Source organism: Strigops habroptila, chromosome 2 (assembly GCF_004027225.2).
Source record: "Strigops habroptila isolate Jane chromosome 2, bStrHab1.2.pri, whole genome shotgun sequence".
Lineage (NCBI taxonomy): Eukaryota > Metazoa > Chordata > Aves > Psittaciformes > Psittacidae > Strigops > Strigops habroptila.
The window spans coordinates 2975080-2999595 of record NC_044278.2 but is presented as its reverse complement, the minus strand read 5'-3'; the positions used below and the strand labels follow the sequence as shown (position 1 = coordinate 2999595).

Sequence of the window (24516 nt, the reverse complement as noted above, 5' to 3'; positions counted from 1 at the left end):
GTACGAGAAAGAACCATTTTGTAGTGTCACAGCTAAATTTAGGAGATCATAACCTAAGGCAGACTGAACCCTGTAGACCTGTGAGAGTAAGTTGTAGCAGTGGTTGTATATTGACATTTAAAATGTTATGCTCAAGGTTACATGACCTTCTTCATCTTGTGATAGCTGTCATGCCATTGTGAACATTCGTCTCAACACTTTCCAATACAGGTTGCCTCAATGTACAGGTTTTCTGTGGCAGGAAACAGACCAGTATTGTGCTTAAAGATCTGAAGAAAGACATGATGGAATTAGCTTAGGAGCAGGTGGCAGAAGCATTTTAGTATCTGCAAAGTCTTGTGCACTCTTCTTAAAGAAATGTTTTTTAAAACACAACCTATGATGAGATGACTGTCGTTAGGCTTGTAGAGAGCACGCGTATCAGAGAAAGGAAAATGCAGACACCGGTTTCTTTTTAGGCACATTTTGCATTGTTGCTTACTGCTCATTTTCCCTTTTCTAGCTCTTGCATCTGGTGGCTCTCTTCCAATAACATCACTGGATGCAACTGGAAACTTGGTGTTTGCCAATGCTGGAGGTACTCCTAACATCGTAACTGCCCCTCTGTTCCTGAACCCTCAGAACCTTTCTCTGCTCACCAGCAACCCGGTTAGCTTGGTCTCTGCAGCTGCAGCCTCCGCGGGGGCCTCTGGACCAGTCGCCAGCCTTCACGCCACCTCCACCTCAGCTGAGTCCATCCAGAACTCTCTCCTCACGGTGGCCTCTGCGAGCGGGGCCACGTCCACCACCACTACTGCCTCCAAGGCACAGTGAGCCGGGCTGAGCTGTGCTGCCAGCAGCCTGTTTCACTGTGCGGTGGGATTGGCTGCCAGCGGGGTTTATAAACTGAAAATGTGATGGGCATCCTCTCGCCGTGTTGCTGGGGACAAGGGAGAGAAGGAAAAGATATAAAAAACAAAAGCAAAACAGGAAGGATTTAAAGCTGGGACAGACGTTTGCCTAATTTTATAATAAACACTGTCTTTTCAGGATCGCTTCATGGATCGGAGAACTTTCTAACCAAAAATGTAAAAAAAAAAAAAAAAACCATAAAAAAAATCAAAAAAACAAACAAACAAAAAAAAAACAAAAAACCACAAAAAAAGTGAAAGGACTACTTATCATTTCCAGCAGTCACAATGACAAGTTAAGGTGGGTTATCAACTCAAACATAGGAAGGGGATTTCCTGCTTCTTTTTGGTCTAAATATCTTTCTTTTTTAATTATCATTTTATAGGTCTGTTGTACAGGCCATTATGTCATACAAGGTGTTTATAATCGTATCAATTGTGTTGGGGGTTCCTTTCTTAACTGGTACAATTTAGGCAGGCCTGTATTACTGGTGTATCTCTATTATTATTATTATGATTATTATTATTATTATTTTTATATATATAGTTTGGACGCGTTTGTCTTTTGCTCCTGGATTATATTCAGTGAGCTCCCACACCACGGGGGGAGGGCGGGAAGGTGGAGAGGAAGAATGGAGCACAAATAGACTTTCTGTCCTCATCTTCTGGGAACGTTCTGAACAGTTTCCTCATCTCTGAATTTGTCTAATGGTTACTTGTAGGGGTCAGAAAAATTTCTGTTCATCATTGTTGCAGGAAGCTTGGTGTAGCAGTAGAGATCATTGTGTGCAAACTTCCAGGCTGGTCTATGCTTCTTAAGCAAAGGTAGGAATTAGTTCTGAACCGCAGTTCTCTTTCTCTCAATTATTTAGACAAAATGGCCAAATTCTGCTCTTAGCTTTGTGTGCATGGGTCCTTTTTATGCCAGAGCGTAGGATTTGACCTCCCGAGTCTAGATTGTGTGACATGCCGATGGCTCTTCTGTTCTATTGATTTGATTTTGCTGTTGAGAGCATACACAAATACTTAAAAACACGTTACCCAAGCTAATTGGCAGCATGTAAAGCAGCATTTTCAGTCCTAGACTCCCTTCGGGTGAACTGGTACAGGACTTTAAGAGGTCAGATTCTCCCTATTCATAGCAATATTCCTTTTCCGTTAACTCTGATGCTTCCAACATTGCATTTAGGAAAAAACTTCCTCATAAAAAAGTGCTCTGGCTACAAAACACAGAAGCCAACGATCTGAGAACAGAAGTTACCATCGTTTATGCCAATGCAATTGAGCTGACTCTGGGGCTTTGCACATACCTGGGTCATCTTGTGTAGTGTCTGAGCTGTGATGCTGCTAGCGATGTAAAAATGGCAGTGAGCATGTCTGACCAGAGCCGCAGGGCTTGCCTGCCACCGTAACTATCTTTTCAAGGTTGATTCTGATCCACGTAGCAAACGGCATTTACATGGATGAGGAAGAGTACTGAACTGTACCGAAGTTAGATCTGTATATTCTTAAATATACAATCTATCTAGTATCTGAACCAAAAAAAAAGATTTTTAAAAAGAGAAGACTGGATCACTGCAATGCAGTTCACTTTGAACTTTCCATTCCTGATGGATTGAAGGTTTAAGATTTAAAGGTTTCTGCCATGTGTATAAAACTAAACTACTTTTAGCTAGCAGGGGTATTAGAAGAGTCCCTTTCCCCCACCCCCTTTTCTTTTGTCACCAGAGTGTCCTAAAATAATGAGCTGATGCAGCTATGTTCATTTTGTTGATGATTCAGGGGGATCCTGGAGCTTCTCATCCAAGATCCGGAAGGCAGCAACTTTAAACTTTACATATGCTTTGGTTTGTGACCTGAGCATGTGAGATTTGTGTTTGCACTCAAGTGGCAGAACCCCTTACCTTTCCCCCCACCACCATGGTTTTGCTCTGTTCAACTCTAACTCTCCACCTTCCTGTTTTACTGAATATTTAAACCAATTATCCCTAAAACTTCAAAACTAGTGAACTGCAAGCAGGGAAACTAACAAATGTCCGTCCACCGTTTCTAATGTGTTTTTGATTTTTTTATGTTTTATTTTTTTAAAACTAAGCTTGAACCAAAGTCAATTTCTAGCAAGCTGCTGTACTAATGGACTAGTTTGTATAAGTGCAGTTCAGATGCAGAGAGGCGATAGATGCTACTGACAATTTCTTTTTCATTTGTCTCTTGTTTTTATTAATTTTATATAAAAGTTGCTGCTTGTTTTTAATCTTTTTTTTTTCTTTTATTGGTTGGTTGGTAATTTGTGTTATCCTTGGGGCAGACTCTTAACTTGATTTTAATTTGTTTTCTTTTGTTTGATGTGTAAATAGAATGGCAATGTCAGGGGATTGCTAATCCAACAGGTCCCACCCTCATCCCACCAGTATGGATAAATCTGAGTATTTTTGCTCTATGACTTCAGGCTGTGCAGGAGACTTTTAGGGCTAGGAATAATCCTCAGAAACGGAAATGGCCCAGAGTAATAGCTTCAGAGCCGTAAAAGGTATAGCTGGGTGAGCTTCAGGGAGGTAGGGAAGAAGTGGAAGAGGAGGTGCTGGTGCCAACTATGTTGGTCTGAAGGCCATAGCACAGACCACAGTTTCTACCAAAGGAATGCAAGTCCCTGGGACTTGAGTTCAGTGAAGTAAGAGGATGGGGAAACGTTCGTTCCTGACTCTGAAAGTTCCCGCTTACTTTCACGCCTGTGCAAAAATACCACTTATCAGGAAGCTTTTTTTGTTGCAGGGAGGATACGACCGGTCGTTTCTCCGGTGTATCCTCTATTCCCTAAGGGTTTTGTGGTGGGGTGGGGGGCATGATCCTTGCATATATGTAGGAAACACAAAGAAAGGTGGGCCTTAAATCAGCGGAAAATCCTCTCCACAGTTCAAAGAGACTGTGCCATTAGCTGTCTGAATGAGTTTTCATGTCCCATTCTTGCTGGTTTGTGGTTGGGAGAGGGTCTTGTTGAGTACATATCTGGAACACTAATGCAGCTTGGATGGTTTATTTATTATAAAAATCTGCTTTTTTTCCTGACTACCTTTGCATTGGTCACATGGCTTTGGTGTGAGCACCTTATATCCCCTTACCCTCCTCCTCTCTACCCTGTCAACCTCTCTGGGGCCCAGATTCCAGGGAATTTCTTAGCAAGTCTTTTTCTGAGAGAAACTGGAAGCGCAGAGTAGCCGCATATCCAGGAAGTGTTTGGTATTGCTTGCAGAAGCTGACATAACACCCAGACAGCACATATCCTGTGGTGTTTATTACCAGTGTCCTCTGATTCATTGTCCTAAAACATCCCGATAATTGACTCCTGAGGCCTGCTTTTCATCCCTAGCAGTGTTTTGTCTCATGGATGCTGGCTATCTCCAGTGTTTAGGTGAAATCAAATTGGCAGTGGATGTACATCTGCCTAGATATAACACGTATGCTCCTTCAGAGCATGAAAGGAATATGAGATCATGTACTAGAATTTAGCAGAAGGGTCTTTTTTTAAATCATGATCATGCTGACAGCAGAAATTGATGCATCTGAAAAGAGACAATATCAATTGTATGTAGACCTAGTAAATACAGTCAAAAGGAATTTCATAGCATGTTAGGAAAGGATAATAGCATCTTTTTTTCAAAGCTCCATGTCTCCATATTTAAAGATGTGTGGGTTGCCTTTCATAGCTGAAAGCATGCCAAAGTACATATGCAGGAAAAGAGAAGGTGAAGAACTCTCTCATTATATATAGCCAAGGACAGTTAGCTCAAAAAGAGAGAGATTTACAGAGACACAAATACCGATATGCCCTGAAGGTCAAGAACAATTTAGGAAATGGCTTCAGGGTGTGAGGGTGTTGTAGGCTGGTGATGAAATTCCTGCTGGCGTTAAGAAAATGTATTCCAGTTTGGCTTTAGCACACTTGATCTCCTTAGAACACACTTTCTGTAGTCACCGTAGAATGATTCATGAAGAGCTCATAGAAAGTGCACACAGATACAGCGGCTTACAAGAGTCACATCTGTCTATGTAATCTCCTTAAGAGGATTTGTTTTGTTTCTGAGTTACTGTGCAGTGTTAGTCTAAGCACATTTTTAGCATTTCCTCCGAGGTGGTGCCTGTGTGCATGCACTCGGTTGTTGGGGAGGTACCACGCTTGTTACATGCACAAGTACCTCATTCATAAGAGTGTTTTTTCCCCCAGCCCATAGGCTAACTTGTGGGTAACTTACGATGACACATCACTGCTCTGCTCCTTCTCAAGATCCTCTGCTTCAGTAAATAGTTGTCGAAACACAAGTTAAATTGGATTAAAAAAGTCATTTTACTATGAATGGGAAGTCTGTGTTCGGCTGAACCAGCAAGGAGAGCATGCTGAGAAGTTAGTTGGATTTTCATGTAGGAATGTGCTGCTGCTGTTTCTCAGTACTTTGGTTTGAGTGCTGGTGAGGTTATCTCGTAAGAGAAAACAAAAATGCTAGAACATTAAGAGGAAAACGTATATTCTGATGGCTGAAATTGTAGACATTTTAGGACATCAGAAGCTTCAGATGTGAATTTTCTCTTTAAATGAACAAGCTGACAAAGAGATTTTCAGTGGAAACAGTATAGCTCCTGATGCATTTGGAACTACAGTTTGTGATTTTTGCACCTCCTGAGTTAATCAGGGAGATGCCAACACTGAGCAAAGGAAGCTATCTGCTGATCTTACATACAAGTTCTCTCATAGTAAGGTAGCTTTTAATTTGAGCAAGAACAATGCACTCCTTCTACTTTTACCCCTTTTCTTATTTTAATCTTACATACTTAACAGTGAGCATTAAATGTAGACAAAGATTTGATGCTTCTGATCTTTTGGTATCTTGCCAAAATCTTTTAGGATAATTAATTCCTTAAAAAAAGCATAGAAAGAACCGGTTTTGCTCAGGGGGCAGTAAGAGAATGGCTGTTACCAAAACACGTTAGAGAAAATTCTCCATGTGCATCCATGCCTACAGTTGTGTAATAGAAAATTTTGTTTGGTTGGTTTTTTTTACTTCTTTTGGAACTATAACCTAATGTTATGATTCATTTTAATGTTTAAATGTCAACCTCTGGAAAGCCTTGTGGTGTGCTTTGGCTCAGCACACGTTTCTGCAGTTGAGTTACTGAAGGAGTCAGCAGAGTTAGTTCCTGGACTATGTGTACATTCCTGCAGAGCGGCATTCTTTAGAAGAGAAGTTCCCTCTTTCTTTGTTACAGATGGAGGAGAACCCGTTACAGCTGGAGCCGTGACAGAGATGCTAAGCCAAAGCAACATCTAATTTACCTTAAACATCAATTGATATTTTCTTAGATAAAAATTTACTTTACAAAATCATCTGAGAGAGACAAGTAGCTTCTCATGTTCGTTAGAGTATTTTAGGACAGAGAGTCCAAACTTTCAATGATACTGGTTTTAAACAAGACGTTTAAAATGCAGATCTATTTATTGCCACATTAACTTTATTAAGAGTCACTATTACCCTATTCCTGTTCTGCCTGAAACGGCACAACGATGTTTATCCATAGGGCTTGGATATAGCTGTTGGATGTACACCTGACTGTTGCCTAGGGTGGAGTGCTGTACCAAAGGAGTAAGCTCGCCTGCTGCCCCACTGGGTTTGTGGCTGTCAGTCCTCACATAGCCCACTCAAATTCCTTTATATTTTTGCAACCAATACCTCCTACTTCTCCCTCCCTTTCCAGAATACTATAGCAATACAAAATTCAAGATGCATACCTTGCAGAGTCATCATACCTGTTCAGTCATTAAATCTCACTCCTGTTGCTGCTCATGAGTCCTTCTCTTCTTTCCAGCGGGGAGACCCCTAAAATACTTTAAAGATTTTTGACAGAGGAGGCTTTGTTGTAAAGTTATTGACTCACAGTTTGTAATTTCTTAAAATGTTCATATCTTTGGCTCCGTGATCTGAAAGGGTACCTGGTTCCCTGTATGTCAGTGCTTACTGACATAGTATTGTCAGTATGCAGTAGGAAGTAGCTGCAGTGCTTTGGGAATGATGAAGCGATTCCCATACTTGCATATTTACATAGACAAACACACAGAGTAATGCATGAAAAAGAACACGGTATTTGTTCAGCTTACCCATCTTCATCAGATCCCAGGACGCTCATGCTCTGAGCTTTTACCCTGGTGGGATGCTGTTAGGAGAGTGTTAGGAAGATTGCACTGGAATTACAAATAGTTCAACTGTGGGAGAAGAGAAGGGACACCTTTTAGTCGAGTCGACAAATAAGCTCAGCATGTAGAACGTATCAGGTACTTCTTTTCTGACCATATTCCTAAACCCAAAGCAACTACTGGGCTTTGTCTTGGGGCTGCTTTTAGCTCTGGCAGCGATACACTGCTAAGAACCGTCCGTAACTGGAATAATCTGGGCCCCCTCCCTCCCTTACTCTCTCCTCTCTCCCTCCTTGTTCCTTCCCCCATCTTCCCTCAGCGAAAGGTAGCACCATACAGCTCTGAGAACAATACTTGTGGGTAGCAACTGGCTTCTGGCACCTTCATAAAATACCTCAACATAGCTTAGCATTGTCGCAGAACTGGTTTTAAACTGAAAAAATCAGAAGAGAAAAGCAAACTTTATAAATAGTGGAGATAATTCTAGCTGTAGAGTTTAGTTGAACTGATGTTTATGATTGATAAACATGATTATGCTGTATGTATTTGAGATCCTGTTTATAGGTTACAACTTTATAGGGTTGGGTGGGGGTGGGATGGATGTTTGGGGCAGAGAAGGGGGTTGACTGTGTTAGAAGGAAAATGTTTGCTCATGAATTTTTTTCCTTGTATCTGTCTTGCCAAAGGAAACATTTTGTCGCTCCTGGGTTTGGGATTGTTGTTTGGTTGGTTTATCTGTGGTCTAATCTGCAGCACAGCACGTGGTGGCATGCAGGTTACTGATTGGGTTGCTGTTCAGGGTCCTTTCGAGTGTGCGCACACTTCCCTCCCTCTTGGCCTTTCCTTGCCCTTCGCTGGGATCTAAAGATGAGGCAACGCGTATCCGGGAGGCTCAGGGGAAAGAAGATGGCTGTACTGGGTTAGAATCAACCTAGGTGGTGTAAATCCATTTCAGTTAGTTGAGTTGCTCCAGAGCTGAACTGGGTCGGTTGCGTTTAACTTCGGGGAGGGAGAAGAATGGTTGTCGCATCTTAATCTATCTGGGAGAGCAAAAGTGAAACAGGTTCCTTTTATCCCCCTTGTCTTGTTACTGAATGTAGGGCTTGTAGTGCTTGATAATAGGTGGAAAACTTTTTAAACACTTCCTTTTTCTAATAGCAATGCTAATCCTGTCTAGACCAAAAACTATGAAAGAAAAAACCAAACTGAGAAGTGAAAGCTAACCTACTCCTAACACCTGGCTGGTATGCCCGAAAGGGTGGAAATACTGTGAGACAGTCGTGGGAGAGGAGCTTCGAGGGGTTGTTGGCGAGGGAGTGGGTCGTTCTCCTGGCATATGTCTTGGTGGTGTGGTGGGAGTAGCAGAAGAGCGAGTGGTTATTGCCTTGGGAGGGTGTTGCAGCCCCCTCCATCTGGACTCCAAGGCTCCCTTCTCATTTCCCTTCAAGGCGGACGGAACGGGCGGAGAAGGGAGGGGTGTGCATGGGTGTGTGTGCAAGTGCGTGTGCGCCTGGCTGTGCGTGGTGGTCAGGAGAGGTGGGTTTCTAAAGGAGCTCGACTCCACTGGGGCGGGAGAATTCCCAGTGGCCTCGTAGGGAACCAAAGGCACTGAGAAGTTGTCAGCTCTGCTGTTCTCGGAGCGGGTAAGAGGAAAAGCTGGGTGGGGTGGTTTTGAGCTTTGGGTCAGTGTCCCTTCCTGTAAGGACCTCGTCTCTTGTGGGTGCTCCTGCCTGTTCTGCGCAGAGTTGCTTTGGCTCTGTGCTGACAAACGGTGTGGGGACTTGCCCAGTGCTGCAGGTCCGAGGCTGATGTTGGGATACAGTCAGGGAAAACTGTTTCTTTCCTTCGAATGTGGAAGCAGTGTAGTCCAAGGTCAGAGTCTGTTCAACAGCTTTTGTGTACGGTCTTTCTCTTAAGGGAGGGACCTTGAAGACTCCTTTCTTTGCTCCCCAAAGTAGCCTTGTACATGTTCATGTATCGTGCTATTGGGCTGAGTTGTTTTATCAGTGAACTTGGTGAGCTCTTGTGAAGAAAGGGAGGGAGGAAGGGGGAGAGGTGGGTTGTCCAGCTACCCTTCCTCCGGACACCAATCGGGTTGCAGAACTTCACTGAAAGCTTTACTAATAGAATTGTTGTTCTGACATTATGTAAAAGTGGTATTAATATTGTGTGACTTTTCAAAGAGCTAGTTAGATTTATAGATAGGTAATAGGGATTTTGAAGAAATGACTTCTCAAAGAAAAGAGCACTTGGAACAAAAGAAGTGGAAAACAAGGTGTGCTTTAAGGAAAACAAATCTGAGGAAGGAAATGAAACAGCTTGTGGGAGGCGAGGGAAGATGATACCCTTTGGCGTTCCTTAGTGCTGCTGAGGCTCAGCCCCAGAACTGGAACATACCCCCTCTGCCTTATTTCATCTCTCTACCAAACAGGACATTGTCAAGTAGCTCAGACCAAAATGCTGATCTGTCTTAAAACTGTGTCGGTCTGCTGGTGAATATTCACCGGCAGAGCTTTACATAAAACCATGAGATACTTAATTTATCACGTTAGCATCCCCTTTCCTCCCCAAATTTTCTCATCTGTTGTAGGCCCCACTTCAGGATTTGAACTGCCTTTGCTGAATTTTGTAGCAGCAGCTACTTGAGCCCTATTCCCTGAACGTGGTAGCTTTGTGTGCGGATGATGCTGGCATGTTGCAGTGCTCTAGAAATCTGAAATGATTGAAACGGAAGGAATCCCAAGACCATGGCGATGGCGTGCCGAGGGGCAAACCGTGCAGGTCGCACATCCCCCTTGAGCAAGAGCACCCGTGACAGTGTCCCGAGAACAAGGCAGTTGAGACAAACCCTTTAGTTCTTCCCCCATTCACTCTCCACGTGTCGGCCTCTGTGACCCCGGTGCTCCCTGCACCCGAGCGAGTCCGAGGGGAAAGCGCAACGCGAAAGACTTGGAGATCAGCGCCGCTCCCCGCGAGTTCTGGGGAGCTGGCACGGGCCTCCCTGCGAGGCGGGGAAGGGAAGGGATCGCTGCAGACCCGCGGGCGGTTTGCAGGGTCTGGAGCAGCGCTGGTCCCCTCGCGTGCCAGCCCTCTCTGGGAAGGACCCATGCAGTGGTAGCTGCTTCGTCCCCGCCAGTGCTATTGTTCCATTTCCTTCCTCTGTGGTAGTATCTAAGGCTAGGTGTGAGTAGGTGTGGGGTGTTTATCCGCCACAGGTACAGGAGCTGTCGTATACCTCATTTCTAACTCGTAACTGAGTAACTTGCTTTAACTTTCTCCAAACCCTACAGAGTTGCCAAGTCTGCCCTCCCTCCTTTGATTAACACTGAACTCTGGCCTATAGCACCCCGTGACCTGCAACCTGGGGAGTGACCCCCTAAACGCCTCTGAATGTCGCTGCTTAAAAGCTACTGCAAAGTGAGGGCAAATTGCAATCGTACCTTTATTTCCTTTGGTTACAAGGGGTCCTCTTGGTTAGTCTGTGAATATCCACCCCCTTCCCTCCACTCTCCGCGGAAAAGGGCTGCCCGCACTGCCTTTCCCACCCTAGGGCAGCGGGGCTGCGCTGAGCTCCGGGGCCCGGAGGCACGCTCGGCCCAGTGCTGCACACGTGCTACTCACTTTGTAACATGACCAAAAAAGGGAAACAAAAACAAAAAAGGAAAAAGGAAAAAAAAAAAAAAGAAATCTCCAGATATTTAATTTTCTTCTTTATTATTTGACAATCCTGTATCCCTTCCCCTGCTCCCCAACCTGGCCAGAAGCTGCATCCTTAACCCGGTCCATCTTTATTTGAATGTAGTTCCCCTACCCCCCCATGGGAAAGAGAAGCTTTGTCAGGTCACGGAGGCTGCTATAAGTCGGGAGGGGGAGGTTTCTTTGTTTTGTTTTGTTCTTTTAAAATTTCCAGCCAAAACCAAAGATTTCCTAATGATTGTATAAACTCAAAACAAACAAACAAACCAAAGACAAAGGGCGTCTTCAGCACCAAGCCCACCTGCGAGGCCGGGCCTGGCCGGGGTGAGGGTCTCTGAGCCCTGGCCCAGGGGCTGCCCCAGGCGAGGGGACGCTGCCCCGGGCCAGCCTCCAGAGTGCCCTGGGCACAGACTCATGGGCCCGGGCGCTGGGAGGGGGCGGCCTTGGGCTTCGCAGGTGGGTTGAGGAGCTGAAGACTTGGGTGCAGGATTGGCTGCTCTGCTGGGTGCTTTAACCCTCTGGGGGCTGGGTGATGTTGATTAATACACGCTGAGGTGCACTTCTGAGCTTCCCCCCTCCCCCCGTCACTGCTTGGAAGAGGCTGTCCTGTGTGAGAAATCCCTGAAAGAAGAAAAAAAAAAAACAGCTTTTCATTTCTCCTCTAGTTCCTTTTTTCTAGATTTCTTTTCTTTTTGCAGCACCACTGTGCAACTATGCATTGTATTTCTCAACCTTTTATGCTAGGTAGATGCCTGTGACTTTTTAACTTTTGGGGGGGGGTTGCAAATGGAGGAACTTTTTACATGGATCTTTTTAATCTCAGTTGATTGGGGGGTGTTTGGTTCTAGGGTCATACAAGCTCTATCCCAAAGCAAAATCCAAATGTTAATATTATTAGCCTGATGCAGATACCAAAGATAATTTCTTTCCTGCAGAACCTTAGACTTGTGTATTAAGTACGATTACCCAGCACTTGCATTAGTCTAACCTCAGTAATTCCAAAGCTTAGATGTATATTTTGGTATATTTCTGGGATATTAAAAAATTGTCGTTTAAATTCTTGTTTGTTTCAGTGTAATGCTCTTAAAGTCATAGCATGGAGAAAACTGAACTTGTCCTATTCTTAGTAGTTTGAAATAATAGTATTTTTGTATGTTTTGGGTGTGTCTATGTATGTATTAACATAACAGTTTTCACTGCCTAGGTGTTCATAAATGAAAAAAAGACAACAACTAAGGGTTTTTAAACTGTACATAATACTCCATGAGGAATTTCCACCAGACCGCCAATTTGGATCGCATTTTCACTGATGGCCACTCCCAACTGGGATTCATTCTTTCTTTTTAAAGAGACAGCATGTTCTTTTGTTTTCCCCATTGGCCTGGGGATCTTTCTTAGCAGAAAGGGGTTTTCACTGGTTTTAAGGGATGGGCCAAAGAAGTAGCAGCTTAAATTTTGATTTTAAAACCAATATTTGACACATTCGTTTGAAAAACTGACCCTCTGCACGAGGAACGGGGAGTGCAAAACCAAGCCCTTTCTTCTAAAGCCGGTGATGGTTTCCAGAGAGGCGAGGCTCTGTGAGCGCCTGGGCAGTCCCTTTTCACTTTGTTTCTGCTTAAGACAAACTTCGGGGCTTGATGGTTTCACTGCTCCGTGCAGCTGCTTACACTGGCTGGGAGGGGTTTTTTGCTTGCCCTTCCTCATACACTGCATCTATGGGTGGCAGGTCAGCAGAACACTTGAAATGGAGGGCCAGGGGGGAGTAGCCGTCCCCAAGCGCAACCCAAGCTCTTCTTGAGACTGAAATGTGAGAGTCCCACACATTTCAAAACCTTGCTGATCACACTAGGGGTGAGGAGGAAGGCAAAATGCTGTCTCTTTAAAGATGTCCTTTATTATTATATTATTATTATTATTATTATTTTCTCAGTGGTTGCCTACAGATAGCTGTAGGCATTGAGAGATTGTGTAGATTACAGTAAATCAGAATGAAAAGGTAGATTTTGTGTAGATGCATTTGTCTGCTGTAATTTTTTATATATATTAAACTTACTGTAATTGTACAGTTCATTTCTGTTGTAAACATCATTAAACCATTTTCCAAGTGTTTTAACATGTATGCACTTGTTTGTAGTTTTTTAACTGTGCTGGGGGAAGGAAGGCTAAGTCCACTTCCCCCCGTGCATCAAAATGGGCAGCAGGTTGGTTGGTCGTGCTCTTGGTCTTGTCAAACCAGAGAAGAGCCCCAGTTTCCCTGCACAGCACTCGAAGTATCTGTGCTGCTTCTGTCTTATCAATTCCTCTCCTAAAAGAAAAACCAGCTTCAGTTCCTTCCTGAAGGCAGAGAGAAGACTCAGCTCACGCCTATGGTGAGTGTCCCCAAAACAAGCACTAGATGCTGCTTGATGCGAGTTCCATTTATATATAAAGAGCTCAAAGTTTATTTCCCCCCTCACCTCCCTAGGAATTTCTTCCCCATTGTTCGGGGGTTGGTATTTTATGACTGCCAAAACTTGTGACTTCTACATCTTGCAAATACGGTTATCGCCCTTTAAAAAAAGAGAGCTATTTTCAGTACTCTTCATTCTTGCATCAAGAATGTAAGTGCTTTCCAGTAGCAACGTTACCATAACTTGTACCTTTCCCACAGCTCTCCCCCACACCTGCGCACACACAGGTCTTTGACACAAACTTTATTAATTCATCAAAAATACATCATTGAAATGGTATCTCTTTGGAATGAGACCTGCAGCACTTTTAAAGGTAACCTGGTGATGGACTGGTTTGGAAACTGCATTTATAGGGGCTTTTGTACATTGTTTGTTGGCCAGAAGTGACAGGGTCTGTTTCTGACATGAGAGATCCCAACCCAATCGTTGCAAGGGGAGCCTGTTTCTGCAGTGATAGGTAAAACACTTCAGCCAAATGGGATTCTCCAGGGTGAGTTTTCCTGGCTTTTCTAATATGACTGTCTTTATCCAGGTCTGTTCTCCTGTCTTTGTTGTAACAAGGGATCTTCTGCATCCTCAGAAGTCTCTGACGCAGGTTACCTGGCTCCTGTTTCGCTCCAAGTCCCGGATGAGTGGCAATGCCAGTGCTTGATGTTTTCTTGGAGCCTGGTGCGTGTTTTCTTCATGTTGCAAAGCTGCTGTTCAGCTGCTGTCCTTCGCTACAGCAACATTGCATCGCTTTTTGCAGTTAAAGTTGTCTTCCACTGAAGCAGTTTTTAAAAGGTAGCTTTAGAGCAAGAAGTTTAGCTGGCCTGTGTCAAATAGGCTTAAGGTAAATAGTACAGGAAATAACTACAGCCCTATCTTTACAAGTTCTTTAAATGCACTGAAACTGTAATTATGCATCTTGGAAGGTAAGAGCTATGGAAACAGCTGTGTTAGTAGGTGTGGGCTGGTCCCACAACACAAATCTCACAAAAATCAGCCTAATAACCACTATTATTGGAATCAACTTTACAGGTATGTACATTTTCCTAGCTAAAGCCTGTGGTTACGTGGTTCAGGAGGGAAGGGAGAAGGGACTGACCAAGTCTAGCCCTACTGTCTCTGTGCACCAACCAGTAGGTTGTTGCACTGAGGAAACACACAGTGCTTATTGTGGATGGAAAAGGTTGTCCCTCTTCTCCTCCTCTCCCCAAAGCAGGTGGGCATCTCACACTCTGCCCACCCCTCTGTGACTCCCACTTAGCGGCGGGGCAAAGGCTGCATCTGGAGAGCATCGTAAGTGTCCTTGGTTGCTGTACTGAGTCCCTGAAAAAGAAAAGAAACGGGTGAGGTACACATCGAGTGCCTCCCTCTCCCCACTGACTGGTGTTGAGTGACTCCTTAGTTTTTGTACGGTGTCAACAGCCATCAGTTACCTGAAGCCAGGATACATCCTCAGTAACTGTTATGAGTGTATTGGCTACAGCAACTCACCCTAACCCGTTATGCAGATCTTTAGAGTACATTTTATTTGCATGTAATCAACTATTAAGAGCTAACTGAAGCTCCAGTGAACTTGCTAACTAAACAACTAAATATCAAATCGTGAGCTTTGTTCTCTGGACTTCTCCTCTTTAATTTGGAAGGGAAGTCAGGTGCAACGCTGGGTAAGTTGGCGGCAGGGCTTCAGGTGGCTGCGACTCCCAGGAAGCATCCTCTCACAGCCCTTCCTGGGATGCAGCAGTCCTTCTCCTGCCAGCCTGCTCTGGTGGTGGTAAGTCTGTGTTAACATACAAGTTCCAGATCCCTGCTGCTGCTGTGGAACCGACTCCTCCAAGAGCATGGTGGCAGCAGATGTGGCAGAGCCACAGGTCACGTCAGCCCAGGAGGCTGCCAGAAGTGCAGAGGTAACAGGGGCTTCCAGGAGCAAGGGTTTAGTAAGACAGGTAAAACTTCTACTAGTAAAACTTCCAGCTACCCTTCACTCCTCTGCTATCAGTATTTAGCAACATCTGAGGACATAGATGGGCCAGTGCTGCTTATCAGCTGCCTGCTACTATCGCGGCAGGCAGGTTTCGAAGGCAGGTGCCATTAGCTACAAATATGCCATGTAACAGGAAAACTCCCTGGCATGTGCTGCATCAGAAGCAGCTTTTTATATATATTTTTGTCATTTTGAGATGTCAGTGGCAATGTACAGGCTTCTACAGAAAGTAAAATGCATTTTGAACAATTAATGCCTGGCAGCCAGAATGAGGCCTGACAGACTCCTTGCCCTCAGTGAGCTGAGTGCAACACTGAACCCTGCCAAGGCACCAAGGGACTGGGGGTGCTGAGCAGTTTGTGCTCTGTATGTTACTGAGACAGGCTGAGCTGCTGAAGCTTTGAGCTATGACTGCTGTTTGGCAACCTGAAGGTTTCCATGTGAAGCAGTAAACAATTTAGAGGCAGAACTGTATGTGTCACCTGCTGCAGTCAAAAGGTGGTTCTCCAAGATGTAGGACTGTGGAAATGGTTCCTACCAGAGCAGCTAAACAAGTGTTCCTGCCATTTGTATTTAGAATGTGCAGCTGCTTTATACCAAAGTACCAGCAGCGTGGTCTTTGCCCTGAATCTGAGTGACCATCCTCAGAAAGATGCACTGAAATCTGCTTCCTCGTGCACCTATAGGAGTGCTGTTAGATCTGTAATTACAGGCTGCAATTAAGCCGTGAGGAGAGATGAGGGGAGCAGCTGCTGGATGTGTTACCTACCTGGTAGACGCCGTCATTCCCTTTGCCTCGCCGTCTCTGCTGCTTCGGGAAAGAAAAAGCAGCATAGATTAATGGGTGCTTTCCCAAAAGGGAAAGGGAAGAAACCTCTGACTGCCCCCATCCCATAATGAGGGTCACTATGAGCTGTGCTTGGCCTGGACACCCCTCTGCACAGGAGGTGAAGCACCTGCAAAGTCTGGACCAGCCCAGACACTCTGCAAGGGCTATGAAGGAGAAAATAGCAAGGATTGGAAGTAAAAGGAAATTATTTTGGTTTCTGATATATTTTCCTGTCACACTGTTATAATGCTGCTATTTCTTTGATTTACTCTATGTATGAAGACCTGGCAGCGTTCCTATAGATACTGCTTGTTTTATGAGCTGAAGGCACACCTGGAAGCTGTATTTTTGAGTTGCTGCATGTCAGCTGGTGTCCGAGGGAATCTGCCCTCTATTGGACAGACATTGGTGAGCAAATTCACCAGCACACACTTGTAAACTCTCCAGATGTTCAAAGGAACCACAGATAAGGCTGTCTGAGGACAAAGGCATCCAGGATTCAGTAGAACAGGTACTGGGACTGCCATGGTACAAGTCACACACACAAACAAGGTCACTCAGATCAGGCAGGTACAAAGAAATCCTTCTTCTTAAGCCCCCTTGCTGCTGCATTCCCAGGAGTACCGGGAGCTGCCAGGCAAAGCGGCCAAGTTGTGCATTGCCAGGTGAGGACCATGAGAGCCGAGCTGCCAGCCCCCGGCTGGAGCCTGGCACGTCGAGCCCATGGCTGCAGCACAGCACGAACCACATCAGGAGCACATGGCAAGGGGCAGTGCCTGTCCCAGCTGAAACTGCAGCAGCCTGTTAAATGATCACATAACCAGAATGAGGCAAGGGTTCAGGTGGTCCTGTCCCTCCAGTGACAGAAACAGTCTTAAAACCCTGGTGTGACTTCATAACCCATGGCTCATAAACTGAGCTTGGCTGTGGCGCAGGGGCTTTAGACTAGAAAAAGGGGATGGCATTAAATGTCAGCGTTGCTTCAACGTTTCTCATCACTAAACTTTGTTTTGAAATGGACCTTTTATGTTTTCCAGGAGGAAATGCAAGGTTATGAGACACTTTGACATAAAATAGAACCTGTGTAGGTCACATCAATTTTCCATTTCGTCATAAGCGATGTCCCCAGATGGTTGGTTTTCAACACAAGCTTCCCTCCCCTAGCAGTTTGTGCACAGAGCTAAAACTAGCCATTTGCTGCTAGCCTGAGACTTAACCAATGTGTTCCTTCTTAAACACTGGAGAGTGGAGGTGGAAGGAGGAGAATGTTTCCCCTGTTACCTGTCTGAAGATGGGTACAAGGAGGAGCTTGCAAATGCTTAGCTGTGCCTACAGAGCAGGCCAGCCTCGACAGCCAGAGGGGAAACAATGAAACTCCAGCTCTGAACTTCTCTGGAGGAACATGCTCAACTACTGCGAGTTGCTTGGCCACAACTATTGCACTGCTTGAAACCAGACATTTCCTTCCACTATTCCTCACCCATCTCATGCCCTCTGCCTCCTCAGCTGGGGCAGAACTGTTCTGCCCAAAAGTTGAAATGTTTTCACTTGACACTATCCAATGCACCCAGGGACACTGCTGGAGTATGGGGCTGTGTTTCTAATACTGATGGGACCAAGCTTACTATCTGATCCCCACCTTGGGTTGTGGCTACTTAATGCTATAGCTACATGTCTCAGTTCCTGCTACACCAAACATAGTGGTTACTACAGGAAATAAGTAACTGCTCTCAGCTGTGCCTGTAGGTGCCATGCAACACAGGGACTTCATTGTGTGAGGCAGCTACGTGCAGCCAGGGCTACTGCTCTGTAAGGGAGCAGGAATGAAGAATTTTTCGTCCAAATCTTTCATCAGGGAGGAAAGTAGGACTTACCTCGCCCTTCATTCCAATTTCACTGTATGCCTCACCCATCTTGTCCTTCTGCAGCGACTGCAAACAGAGAAGGGGGAAGAGGAGTCAACACGTTCTGAGAAAAGCCAAACCAGCTGCTGGTGACTGCATACCATGCCTATGCTTCTGGGCCTGCCTTTGCCTTCAAAACTTCACTGTATTCCAGAGAAGAAGGGACAGTGGTAGGATTTGACTGATGTGCATTTGCATAGATGCTATACACAACCACATCTACTTAGCATATCGATACCACCTCATCTCCAAACACAAAAGTGAATATAACTCACCCCTCTACCAAGTCCTTTATCTACACTGGCAGCAGATACCACAGTCAGAGCTCTCCAAAGAAAAGTTTTAAGTAGTATTTGTTCAGGAGACAAACACAAACATGCAGCTCAGGCCTAGAGAAAAGGGAAATCTAACACTACAGGCTGAAGGTTAAGAAAGGGGAGCTTTTCCTTTCTTCATCTGGCAAAGCAGTCCCCAAATGCTTGTGACCAGCTGTGGTCAGAGTGGCTGATTCAGTAATGAGGAAGCAAGCACCAAACACCCAGAAAGACCCACGTTAAGACAAAAGTATTAGCATTTGTGCTCCCTTGGAGCACAGACCACCAGTTTAGCCAGAGTTAAATCAATTCTATCAAGAGGTTCCTAAGCAGCCACTCTTAGACGCACTGGGATTTGGCCTTTGTCAGAGAGCAGCCAGAGAGGCTGGAGAACAAGCTGCATCAGTCACATTGGATGAAGGTCGGTTAGGCACTAATGGCCAACATAAAGGGATCAGCAGGTATCTTGATCCAAATTCTTTTCCCCATCTGTACAGGCATTCGATGTTTTTGTCTTCTCACAGGGAAGCAAAACAAATTTTTCTAGCAAAAAGTGGGAATAGAAGGGAAGAGAAGTCTTTGAAAGCAGCTGCTAAGTTTGAACCAAAGCTGAAATTGGGTAGGGGGAAAAAGTCTCCTATGAAACAGAAACTCCTATTTCCAGCCATCCTTCCCTCTGCTCTCCCTCCAGCTCTCTCTACTCACAGTGTAGATGGTGTCCTGAGGGTTCTTTCTTCTCTGCTGTAAAACAAAACAAGAAAGTTGCCCCCATGTTGCAGTAGCACCAGTATCCCCCACCACTTTGTATGTGCCTGTGCATTTGTCCAAAGGCGCAGCTACAGCTCTTTGGCCAGGCTGTGCCCATTACAGCCCATCCTGCCTCCACCCCTAAGCTCTGGAAAACTAATTTCATTAAAATAATTGATAAAACTTTGTGCTTCTCTGCCCAATCCCAACAGCTGCCACCTGCAGGCAAGCCCTACGCACTGATGCAGGTTTCCCCTCCCTTTTCCTTTGCAACTGTTGGGCTCTGCAGAAGCCACAGTTGCTTTGGCTGCTGTACTACTCCATTGGCACTTGTTTGGTGGCATCACGTGCAGTGAGCTCTCATGAAACACCCACCGCTGCCTGCCCTGCTCCACATCCGCCCCGAGGCCGGGTGGCACTTCCTACTCTGGGTGGCTGCAAGTGCTCAGCAAAGTGACGGGGGTGCAAGGGGCGAAGAGCAAAGGGGAGGAGGAAGGTTTACTCCTGTCCCCACCACGCTGCCAGCCCCGGAGTTAATTACTACACGGATTTTGCCATCCCCTCTCAAGGAAGGCATCACTGCCTGCGTGTCTGAGCAGCGTTAGGTGTGAGAAGGAAGGAACCAGACTGAAAAGGTGCCTGTGTGGGAGGAAGTTACCTGGTGTCTCCCGCCCAGCTCAGGGTCTGCGCCTCGCTTTGCCCCCAGAACATCATATTCATCTCTGTGCCCACGAGACAGTTTCTGAAACAAGAAAGCAAGAAGCAGTGACAGACATTGTGAACATGAGAAAATAGGTGCTGACTTAACACAGGAAAAGAAAGGAACACCATTTGGTGTCCAGCTTCACAAGTACTATAACCGAGCTAGAAATTCTTTTTATGCCTTAATGCAATTGTCAACAAAAATGTCTCTGACTAAGCCATGGCAGTGAGTGGTCTGTGCAGCATAAAGCACAAGCCACTGCATCAAGAATCTTTCTTGAGCAGAAATGAGTTGAAAATGAGAGCACACAAGGGGGAGGACACTGACATTCATGCTTTCTCTCCCACTGGTGGGTGAAGATCCATGAGCTTGAGTTTTCTTGCAAAGAAGCTCATTTAAATTTGCAACAATAAGCTACAGGCATTTTACCCCCAACGCATTTCTTAGCTGGGAAAAGTTAGCTTAGAAGAGAGCAAAGGAGAGCTTTCAGGTCAGAATAACACAGCTGGCAGAGTGCTACTGAAAAGGGGACAGGCAACACTTCTTAAACCGACAAAAAAAGAAACACATTAGTGTTCATGCATTACACAGTTAAACTGTAAAAGTCATCACAGGATGTGGCTATGGTCAAAAGCGTGAGAGAAAAAATTAAAATCACAAGACAACTAAACATAGCAAAAATAGCAGAGTTTAATGCTGCCATGAGTGAGCAATTTAGCTAGGAAGGACATTGAGGACATTGTCCTCTTTCACTGCCTAAAAAGCCATCTGATGCTGGCTATGATCAGGGCACAGCGTATGAGGTACGACTCTGGTATGACCTGGTACAAGAGGTCTCTGGGCAGGGCAACAGGAAAGCTCGGAATGGGGACAGCTGGGCTGTGGTGACTGAGGCTCCGCACACTTTGTCATACAAGAACTACAGTTGCATGAAGTCAGCAACAAAGCATTCCTGGGCATTTGCCTGTTCTCCAGCCCACATTGGCAACACCTCTGACTTGCCTGAGGAACAGCAGTCAGTGGGAGCTGCAAGCCAGCTGCAGGGGGCCAGGTGGGAAACTGGGATGTGCACATCACATACAACAGTCTGGTGGCTGCACACACGCAGCTCTCTCAGGTGCACTGCACAGCGCAGCACACCGAGCACTGCCTCTGGAATGGTCTGGGTTCCTGGTATATTTTCAGCTCAGTGAATCAAATCAGGAACCTACAACCCATGCATTTATCTAGCATCCAGCCGGATAAGTGACAACAGCTGCCCTTGTCAGGTTTTATCTTTCCTCCTTGCAACTGCTGTGCTGCACACTTGGGGATAGCGCTTTCATTAGTTGGGTCATCTGATCCACAGGCAATTTACTCCCTGTAAGTGCCCCCCAAAAGTCTGTCTGGGCAGCAGATCTGAATCAATCAGTAGTTACTTACATTATACACATCATCCTGGCCTGATTGCGGCAGGTGTTCAGAGGCCTGGCTAAGCTGGAAGAGAAAGCATACTGTGAGCAGAGAGACCGTGGCTCCATTCAGTCCTTTCGTACCCTCTCTCCTACAAGTTACTCTCATCAGAAACAGACCAACCCATAAACAGCCACCCTAACTTTTAGCCAGGTTTGTATTTAGGCATAGGATGAACTTGACTTTGTTTTTTAAAAGCACATTTCTAGTAATTACATGTTACTTACTCGACCCCTTTCCCTGTGAAAGTGCCGTTATTGTCCCTGAGCCTTTGGTGGGACAGCCACTGTCATATGATTAGCAGAGCTCCCAGAGCATTTACATGTCTGGAAACATACATATCTCCATCATGTCATGTTATCTTCTGTGGAAGTGCACTAAAGCCACTGTCTCCCTAGATGCAGAACAGCTATTGTTGATGTTGATGGTAACAGCAGCCCATCAAATTGTGTCCATCCTGTCCCCGACTCCTCTCCTGTGGTTGTTACGATTATATCATTTGCATCATCATGCTCATTCTATCGAAGATGTCTAATTTTTTGAGACATTTTACTATATCCTTCACAAGCTTGGCATTTGTCCTGAATTTGCTGTGTATTCCCTCCTCTCTTTCCAATGACAAAGCAGCAGAAGACACCACATCACTCAATCAGTCATTTCCCAGATACAATATCCAGAATCTCTATCTTCATCCATACTATAACCATAGTATCAGAACACTCTCACATACTCTCTTCCCCACCCTTCATGAACCTCATGGAAGAACTCCCCCAGATTGCTCAGGCTGGCTCCAGAAAAGGAAGAAAGATAAAAAATAAAGAGAAAGTAGATTTTAAAAAGGTCTTAATCTGAAAGACATGCTTCCTCTTCACCCCCACTTTCCAGCTCAGCCCAACCTTTTGGTTGTTTATACCACCAAAGCCAAATGCATCAATGTTTGGATAGACTGACCTTTGCCTTCACAAACAGGGCTGTTATGACGACTGCGTAAATGAAGAGGAATCCATCCAGTAAGTAGCAGAGTCTTGGGTCTGTTAGCCCAAGAACTGGTACAGCACCTGTACAGAGACATCAGATACGTCAACAAACAAGCCTGCTTGTATCACTGGGTGCTTGACAGGATCAACGTAGAAGTGCTGTGCAGTGCTTCATCAAAACATAGCCGGTATGAGGGCAAGAGTGTGCATTTGCAAAGGAGGTGGAAATCTGTCTCAGAACCACAGGATTGATTAGGTCAGAAGGGACCACTGCAGGTCCAACCCTCCCTCTAAACAGGCTGCCCAGGACCCCAGCCAGCTGAGTGAGAGTATATCCAAGGATAGAAATGCTCATGACCTACTTCAACCAATGCAGGACATTCTGCTTTGGGTTTCCCACCCACAGAGCCTGCATGGAGATCTGCATGGAGACAACCAAGGCCATTGCAAGAAAGCCTCACACAAAGCATTTGTTTTCTGGGAAAACCCAGCAGCATCTCCTGCAGGGATTCATTACTGGTCCTGGTTAGGGATTCCTTCATCAATTAAAACTTGTGTGTGTGAGAAAGTGTGTCTGTTTGGACAAAAATTTAGTGAAAGTCTTCTTAGGACAAAATGTTGTGTTAAATGTAAAAAGAGATTGAGACCACCATAGCTGGCTGGAGAGCCAGCTTGAAATCACTACTCTATTCAGAAGAGGAATTTTAGGTGCATCTCTGTAGCTCAGGCTATATACTGTAACCTTAAACCTGCACAGTCTTCTCTGTGAGGGTTCTCTTGGTTTGAGGATGCTGGAGACCATTAATCCCGCAAAGTGAACTATGGGCAGGAGAGACAGACATTTAACCCCAGATGTCAGGACACATCCATGAGATACCCATGAGACACTCTGATGTGCTTTCAGTTTGAGAGGAAGGTTGAGGAAGGTTTTAAACCTGAATTCCCTGCACAGGAACCGCAACTGGCTGCCTCTTGTTGGATGGATTGCCCCTAAAAGATTACTAGTTTTTTGGTTTTAAGATAAGTATTAAAACTTATCTGAGGAAGGAAAATCTACTGTTACCGTAATTGAGAGCTCCATAAAATTGCTAAATGGAAGATGTTGATGTTCATTTCCTAGTTAACACTGCATATGTTTATGCCCTGATATATATATGTAGCAGGGCACAGCAACATTGCTGGTCTCCAGCAGCTGAAACTGATGAAACTGGCATTTCAGTTCATAGACACGTAGCGAGTTCATAAGTGTCACTAAAAGAAAAAATAAAGCAATTAGGTCAAGCAGCCTAAATAACTATAGATCCAATATGCAGTTCTAGGCCCATCCCCAAAGGAAAAGCTGTATTGCAGAGTTATTAAAATAAAAAAATCACTTAAAAATTAATCTGGGATGTGCTTTGTACAAAGAACTGGAGGGAGTTCAAAAGATAAAGACAAGAATGATCAAAAGCCTGTAAAGCTCTTCGATAAAGATAAGTTGGAAAGAATTGGTATGATTCATGGCAATTCTTACTAACCACGAGTGCTGGAGGGTAATTGAACCACCCTGTGCAGTGCATGGTGCTGAGTTACCCCAGTGCTGAGAACAGGAGCATTCTGTGTGCTGGGGTTTCTCCCTGCCCCGTCAGGCCATGCTGACTATTTCATGAGCAGGACCTTGCAGGTGGGAGGAAGCCTCCTTCACAGAACTGAAGTTAGTGATGATGCCCGTCGCACCGCTCAAGAGCACGACTGGTGTCAAGCATGACTGAAAAGCCGTGCCTGTGTGTTTGTAAATTCCAAACAGATGATGATATAATCACTGTTCCCACTGAAAGCCTAACACAGCCAGAAAAAAACAATTCCCAAACAGGAGATTTGTTTGCTTGGGTGAACCATGGGCTCCCATTTTTTTTTTTTTTTGTTTTTAAATCATATGTTTAGAAACAAATCCTCAGAAATAAATTAAGATCCTAGATGATCTTCCTTCTTCCTCTTCTGTTTCTATGACTTTAAAAAGAAGGTTCAAAGCATTTTGTAAACGATAACCTTCACCACATTTTTTTTTCAGGATTATAAAACCTCATATCTGGGGTAAATGAAGACAGAGAGATTAAGTTACTTGCCCAACACTGTGTATTAAACCAACAAACAAGCTGAGATTAGCTTCCTCGAGTTTCTCTTTTGAATGGTCACAGGACAGTATTTTACGCCGGAGTTGGTTCAACACAAAACCAGTTTGAACTGCTTTAGATTTGGTAGCTAAAATGCAGCACTGGGGAAATACAGCTGCAGAGCATCCAGAGGCAATTTGTTTCTAGCAGTAATTAAGCTGCTTTCACACAGTGCAGCACCCTGGCCTCGAGCTGCATGTGTCCGGAAGCAGAAACACCCCGTGAGGAAGGTGAGCAGCCCCACGCAG

The 24516-nt window shown here is 45.0% G+C and overlaps 2 protein-coding genes across 7 annotated transcripts in view; one reads left to right on the top strand and one right to left on the bottom strand.

Moving 5' to 3' along the window:
• Nucleotides 1-11620, top strand: part of POU2F1 (POU class 2 homeobox 1) — a 118930-nt gene extending 107310 nt beyond the window's left edge. For all 6 annotated transcript variants that reach the window (XM_030471791.1, XM_030471790.1, XM_030471786.1 and 3 more), the window contains one exon: nt 503-11620. In XM_030471791.1, coding sequence (XP_030327651.1) covers nt 503-813 — 311 coding nt within the window. In that variant the 3' untranslated portion in view covers nt 814-11620. The remainder of the gene's footprint in view (nt 1-502) is intronic.
• Nucleotides 11621-13447: 1827 nt separating this feature from the next.
• Nucleotides 13448-24516, bottom strand: part of CD247 (CD247 molecule) — a 51956-nt gene continuing 40887 nt past the window's right edge. The window contains exons 3-9 of the mRNA XM_030472024.1: nt 22090-22196; nt 21109-21162; nt 19642-19725; nt 18942-18977; nt 17893-17949; nt 15959-16000; nt 13448-14531 (exon numbers count right to left, since the gene is read on the bottom strand). Of these exons, the coding sequence (XP_030327884.1) occupies nt 14466-14531; nt 15959-16000; nt 17893-17949; nt 18942-18977; nt 19642-19725; nt 21109-21162; nt 22090-22196 (446 nt within the window). The 3' untranslated portion in view covers nt 13448-14465. The remainder of the gene's footprint in view (nt 14532-15958; nt 16001-17892; nt 17950-18941; nt 18978-19641; nt 19726-21108; nt 21163-22089; nt 22197-24516) is intronic.